Raw genomic sequence first — 7,159 nt, 5'->3', positions numbered from 1 at the left:
CAGGAAGTCAGCCTTCCGTTTCCTTGTAGTCAGAAGAAAGCAAAGACAACGTAAACTAGAGCTTAGAAAATCACTTTCAAAGGATTGGTTTTCACCGTTTAAAATTGTTGAACCCCCCTTCGGTAGCAGGAGAAGAAGGGGGATCTTTTTTGGACTGTTTAAACCTGCAGAAGTGAGTGTAAAGTAAAGTAACTTTCCACCGTCCTGATCCTGGAGCTGGGTGTCAGAATTGACGTTTGAAGCTCATTGACCAGAGACAAATGTTTTTGACAGACAGTTAAAAGAAGAGTAACATTGTGATTCCACTGTTTCCTTTCGCATTTTAAAGGAACAAATATTGACAGAATATCTTTAAAAAACAAACTTTGTTGCTATTGTCCTTAAAAGAAAGAACAACCAGAAGTTTTTCCCCTAGAGGGGGACTGTGAAACTGTAACTAATTCTAGGGAGCTTGCAGCTGCTACAGATTACAACCGTGGGAAAGGACTTGTGACCTTGTAGGACAATGTTTTCAGAAGCACTGTTGGGTGCTTTCTGTAAAATAAATGCCCTATTGGATCAGTTAAGTCAGAAGACGGATTTGATGACTAATGCGGCCAGAACATTTGAACAGGTAGTGGGAAACTATGTGGAGCCCACCCAGGAACTTAAACAGGAGTGTGCCATGACAGAACAGTTGAGAGAAGAGGATGTTGCTGAATCTTGGGCGCCAGAAAGGGAGGAACTTTTGGCCCTGCAGGAAAATGAGCCTTTGGATTTGACAAATGAACTTGGAAAAAACCAGATTTGGAAAGATAAAGTTTGGATTGATTTGGAAATGGGGGGTTGGACTGACCCCCCTATGCAGAGATGTTTGGACTTTCCGAGTCTGGCAATGGGCCGTCAGATGTTTGGAGCTGTGGGGGCTCCCAATTTTGGAGGGAATTTGAAACATGTTTTAAAATACTACATGGAGTCTAGTCTGGACTATGGGAAAGGGGCTGATTGGTTGAAAAGGGTCAAAAACACTACCAAGCTGGAGTTCCCACGAGTGAAAGGAAAATATGAAGAAGAGCTGCGGAAGGGACATGGAAGAGACTTGAAGGCCTCGGATATAACATCACCAGGTTAATGTGCCAGACTAATGGGATAAAAAGGACTGACAAACCTGGGACCGGGGGGAGGGGACGCTGGAAGAAGATTGGATTGTTTATTTCTTTTTTCTATCATTAGGAATGCCTTATAAAATTGATGAATGTTAGAAAAATGTTGAAATGAAAGTACTTGGCTCTTGTAAAAATGTTTAAAGAATTAGGTAAAAAGGTAATGGTTATAAGAAGTTGGTAAAAATAAGATTTAAGTCTTAAGCTTTAAGGTTTGTATAAGATAAGATGAAAATAGAGTAAGGTAATGTAATGACAGAATACTATGAATTATGGAAAGGATTTGCTGTGACAACTATTAATCAAGATACAAGAAAGGGGAGGAGGAGGAGGTCATAGAAAGAAGGTAATGAAAGTGGAGAATTTGAAAATGAGGGTTTTATTTTTTATTTTTATTTTTCTGTTTTGTCTTTTTTCTTTGTAATTTAAAAAAAAATATTTTTTCAATAAATATCATTTTTTTTTAAAAAAAGGAATTACTGTGAAAATAAGAAATATTGGCGCACCCCCCAAAAAAAGTTTGTCCTCACTCAGGGTGTTGAATTACTTGGTGTAAGACAGCTTTCTACTTTCCACCTAACTAACTAACCCAAAAATGGAATTATGAACTGACTTACAAAACTGCACAAATTTGCCCACAACCACCACTTCCTTCTAAAACCAATATATTTGTTGGTTTATTATCTCTGCCTCTCGGCCTAACCTACCTCACAGGGTTGTTGTGTGGGGAGTGGGAGAACCATGTACACTGCCTTAAGCTCCTTAGAGAAAAAGGTGGGATATAAATGGAAAATAACTAAATACTATGTTATTTATTAAATTTGTATCCTGCCCTCTTCCCAAAGGACTCTGGGGCGGTAAATGCATCTGTGAGCAATACAGTACCATTAAAAATAAAGTAAAATGAACATATTTAAAACAATTATAGGTACCCAAGACCATTTAAGAACAATTAAACAGAGTAAACCATAACAACTTTAAAACCACATGTAACCAAATCATGGGTCTGGATAGACCCTCTGAAACAGAAATTTTCAACAGGCATCTATAACAGTACAGGGATGATTCCTGCCTAATTTCAATAGAATCATAGAATCATAGAGTTGGAAGAGACCACAAGGGCCATCGAGTCCAACCCCCTGCCAAGCAGGAAACACCATCAGAGCACTCCTGACATATGGTTGTCAAGCCTCTGCTTAAAGACCTCCAAAGTCGGAGACTCCACCACACTCCTTGGCAGCAAATTCCACTGTCGAACAGCTCTTACTGTCAGGAAGTTCTTCCTAATGTTTAGGTGGAATCTTCTTTCTTGTAGTTTGGATCCATTGCTCCGTGTCTGCTTCTCTGGAGCAGCAGAAAACAACCTTTCTCCCTCCTCTATGTGACATCCTTTTATATATTTGAACATGGCTATCATATCACCCCTTAACCTCCTCTTCTCCAGGCTAAACATGCCCAGCTCCCTTAGCCGTTCCTCATAAGGCATCGTTTCCAGGCCTTTGACCATTTTGGTTGCCCTCCTCTGGACATGTTCCAGTTTGTCAGTGTCCTTCTTGAACTGCGGTGCCCAGAACTGGACACAGTACTCCAGGTGAGGTCTGACCAGAGCAGAATACAGTGGCACTATTACTTCCCTTGATCTAGATGCTATACTCCTATTGATGCAGCCCAGAATTGCATTGGCTTTTTTAGCTGCCGCGTCACACTGTTGGCTCATGTCAAGTTTGTGGTCAACCAAGACTCCTAGATCCTTTTCACATGTACTGCTCTCAAGCCAGGTGTCACCCATCTTGTATTTGTGCCTCTCGTTTTTTTTGCCCAAGTGCAATACTTTACATTTCTCCCTGTTAAAATTCAATAGGCAGGGAGTTCCAGAACTCAGGGTCTGCCGCGTTAAAGAAATGACTCCTTGCCAAAAGCGAGATAAGCAACCTGTCGCCTTGGCAAAAGTGAAAGTTCCTCAGATGGAGGTGGTGGAACAGGCACATAAGAGGTGATCCCGGGTGTAAACTGGCCCTAAGTTATTAGGTAAAGGTAAAGGGACCCCTGACCATTAGGTCCAGTCATGACCGACTCTGGGGTTGCGGCGCTCATCTCGCTTTAGTGGCCGAGGGAGCTGGCGTACAGCTTCCGGGTCGTGTGGCCAGCATGACTAAGCCGCTTCTGGCGTACCAGAGCAGCGCACGGAAACGGCATTTACCTTCCCACCAGAGCGGTACCTATTTATCTACTTGCACTTTGACGTGCTTTCAAACTGCTAGGTTGGCAGGAGCTAGGACAGAGCAATGGGAGCTCACCCCATCACGGGGATTCGAACCGCCGACCTGATCGGCAAGTCCTAGGCTCTGTGGTTTAACCCACAGCACCACCCACATCCCTCCTAAGTCATTAAGGGCTTTATATATCCATAGCAACACCTTGAACTTGGACAGGTAGCATATTTTGCAGGTATTTATTCATGCAATATTAAAGCAACTGAAATTACAACAATAAAATGAAACTTAATGGTGCAGCTCAGAAATGAATGACTGGAATACAAGCATCCTTTGCCAAATTCCCTCAATATTGTCCACACTGACTGGCAGCCACTCTCCAGGGTTTTGGGTGGAGGGACATTCCCAGCCCTTCTTGGAGATACCAGGGATTGAACCTGGAACCTTCTGCATGTAAAGCAGATGATCTGCCTTTAATCTGTGGCCTTTTTGCATGCTATGCTGTTTGAGGTGCAGTGATAGGCTGTGGAAGGAGGGGAGGAGGAGAGGAAAAGCTTGGGATCTGCACCTCTTCGGCCAACCTACCTCTTGCTTGACAAACATTGGCCAAGATCCCTTGCTGGAGCTCTGGGTTTCCACCTTGGCTCCCTCCTGCCCACCGGCTGCACGTGGGGGAATCTGATTCACCAAGTTGGAGAAATGACAAGAAGTGTTCTAGCACGATGGGCTTCTTGGAATGGGGGCTTGCTTGCCGTCATGCCACCTGGGTGCAGGCTTCCTCCAGTGTTGTAACCACTGCTATTCCTAAACCTGTCCTAGGCTACTTGCCCAACGGCATCCATGCGGTAGAAGCAATGTTGGCTGCAGCGAGCATTGGCGCCATCTGGAGCGCAACGTCGCCGGACTTTGGCATCAACGTAAGTAACTCCTTGCAGCTCTTCTTCCGAGGAACCGTTGCCCCTTCCGGAATGCTGCCCCCGGGGAAAGGCACCTGGTGCTGTCGTGACCAGCTTTTAGGTGCCAGTCAGACATTTTTATTTTGCCAAACTTTTGGTGGTTAAATCAGCCTCTGCTGTACTGCTCACCCATAAGAGTGCTGAGGGCAGGTCTTTTATTTTTAATTTGCCTCTTAGTTAATTTTGCTTGCTTGTATTTTAACTTGAGATTAGATCACTTTGAGACTTTTATTTCTGCATAAAGCGACCAGCACATGCCGTGAATAACAGAGGGTGATCATCGTCATCTTCTGTTCCCAACCGGCACTCTGCTACACTGGTTCAAAAGTGATGAATTTGTTGTTTTGTTTTGTTTTAAAATAAAGGCCTTTGCGGATGATTTGATAATAATTGCAGAAAATCCAGAAGAAAGTATACAGAAAATATTAGAAAAAAACGTTGATTTTGGGAAAGTGGCAAAATTTAAAATAAATAAAAATAAAAGCAATGTGTTAGAAAAAAACATGTCTTTACAAGAAAAAAAAGAATTACAAATAAATTTAGGATTAACGATAAGGTTAAATATCTGGGAATCTGGCTAACATACAAAAACAGTAATTTTTTCAATGACAATTATTCAAAATTTGGAAATAAATTAAAAAGTAGTTGGAAATTTGGGACTGGTTGAAATTATCATTGCACTGTAGAATCTCAGCAGTAAAGATGAATGTACTTCACAAGATGGTGTTCTTATTTTAAATGATACTGGTGATTGGGATGCTTTAAAAGCTGGCAAAAAGACCCATCAAGATTTATTTGGCAATATAAAAAACTGAGAATTCAACACAAACTACTAATAGATAGTAAAAACAGAGGGGGAATGATTTTACCTGATTTGAAATTGTGCAGTGGTACCTCAGGTTACATAGCTTCAGGTTACAGACTCCGCTAACCCAGAAATAGTACCTCGGGTTAAGAACTTTGCTTCAGGATGAGAACAGTTTCAGGTTAATAATGGACCTCCAGAACAAATTATGTTCTTAACCCAAGGTACCACGTATTATGATTCAGCCTGTCTGAATTGGTTAAAGGAATGGATAACATTGGAAAATGCTGGCCCATTGGATTTAGAAGGTTTTGACAATTCTTATGGGTGGCATGCGTAGTTGGGTTATCAAAAGGTGAAAGTCAATAGAGGCTTCCTTATCCATATTATAAGGAAACCTTTAAAGTGTGGGAAAGATATAAAGATTTAGTAAAACCTAAAACCCTTTGGTGGCTATCGCCTTTGAAGGCCTTAGCAGTCAAGATGAAAAATATGGAAACAACCTGGGCTTAGTATAAAGACCTGTTAGAAGAAAAAGGTAACAAATTGAAACTGAAAGATTATGAGGAACTGAAAGATTATGACAGGATGGATTCAATACCATCAACTAAATGAAATATTCAAATTAGATAAAAAACAGGTTTTGCAAAAGAAGAGTCAATGATAGATAAAAGAATTAATACAGAATAAGAGGAAAGTAATTTCTAAAATGTATGGATTCCTCTTGGAATGGGAGGTCAAAGATGAACAAATAAAAGAGTTAATGATCAAGTGGGCAATGGATTTTAGGGAAATTATTCAATTATTGGCATGGGAAAGGTTATGGAACAAAGATTGGAAATTCACTGCTTTAAAAGAAAATCTTTAAAAGAAAATCTTTTAAAGATGTTTTTCAGATGCTGTGTAACACCTAGTAAGATATCCAAAATGTACAAATCAAGCTCTAAAATGTGTTGGAGGTGTAATCAGGCGGAGGGGCCCTGCAAAAAAAATTAAGAGCTTCTGGGATATGGTGTATGAAGAATTGAAAAAAATATTTAAATAAACTTTTATAGAGAGACCAGAAGCCTTTTTATTGAACATGCTAGAATTAGATATCTTAAATGAAAGTAAGAAAATATTCTTATACACAGCCATGGCAGCAAAAATATTAATTGCCAAAAATTGGAAAAGTGATATAGTACCAACTAAAAAAGGATAAATTATTCAATTATTTTGAGCTGGTGAAAATGACAGACACAATTAGGGGACAGTCCAAGTTAAAATCCCAAAAAGAGGGGGGAATGTATAAAGAGTATCTTTAAAAACTGTGTCCTCAAATAAAAACCTGGACTTGCTTTGAGTAATTTTTGCAAAATAAAATACCGGTAAGGGTTACAACTATATTATATGGAGAAAGATAGTAATGATAAAGTGAGAAAGAAGCAGTTTACCAAGAAAGGAAAATCAGAATGGCATTGAGGAGGAAGGAAGTCTGTAAGAACAGAATAAGGATTGGGAACAGAAAAGGAGATAACATGAGTCCGTTTGTAATATCTTTAGGATTTATGGTTATATGTTTGTAACTTATCTTTGTGTGTGTTCTCTTTTTAGTTTGTTTTTCCTTTGTTTTTGTTTATGTTTTGAGTGTTTATGTGTTGTCACAAAATTCAATAAAAAGCACTTGGTTTGAGGAGGCCTGGCTTTCGATGACTGCCGGGTGGGAGGTCCTGAATCTCTCATTTCCATTGCACTTAATCTACCACACAAAAGCCCTGAGAGATAGAAATGGGATAACATGTGCTGCGCTGAACACTTTGGATGAGAAATGTAATGTTAATTACAGCCAGAATTTTTTTTATTACAGTGGTACCTCTGGTTGTGGACATGATCCGTTCCGGGGTACCATTTGCACCCCTAAAAGTCCGCAACAAGAGCGGCGCTTCTGCGCATGTGCGAAGCGCGATAGAGCGCTTTTGCTTCTGTGCATGTGCGAACTGTGCAGTGAAACCCGGAAGTAAACACTTCCGGCTTTGCCGCGTTCTTAACCCGAAAAAACGCAAC

At 40.5% G+C, this 7,159-nt stretch overlaps 1 protein-coding gene across 1 annotated transcript in view; it reads left to right on the top strand.

Moving 5' to 3' along the window:
- Nucleotides 1-7,159, top strand: part of AACS (acetoacetyl-CoA synthetase) — a 59,852-nt gene that overhangs the window by 21,476 nt on the left and 31,217 nt on the right. The window contains exon 5 of the mRNA XM_081174464.1: nucleotides 4,175-4,272. Coding sequence (XP_081030590.1) covers nucleotides 4,175-4,272 — 98 coding nt within the window. The remainder of the gene's footprint in view (nucleotides 1-4,174; nucleotides 4,273-7,159) is intronic.

This window comes from Podarcis bocagei (genome assembly GCF_964188305.1).
Source record: "Podarcis bocagei genome assembly, chromosome: 16".
In the NCBI taxonomy this organism is placed as follows: domain Eukaryota; kingdom Metazoa; phylum Chordata; class Lepidosauria; order Squamata; family Lacertidae; genus Podarcis; species Podarcis bocagei.
Note: the sequence above shows the minus strand (reverse complement) of the source record. Positions and strands in the feature narration are given on the sequence as shown.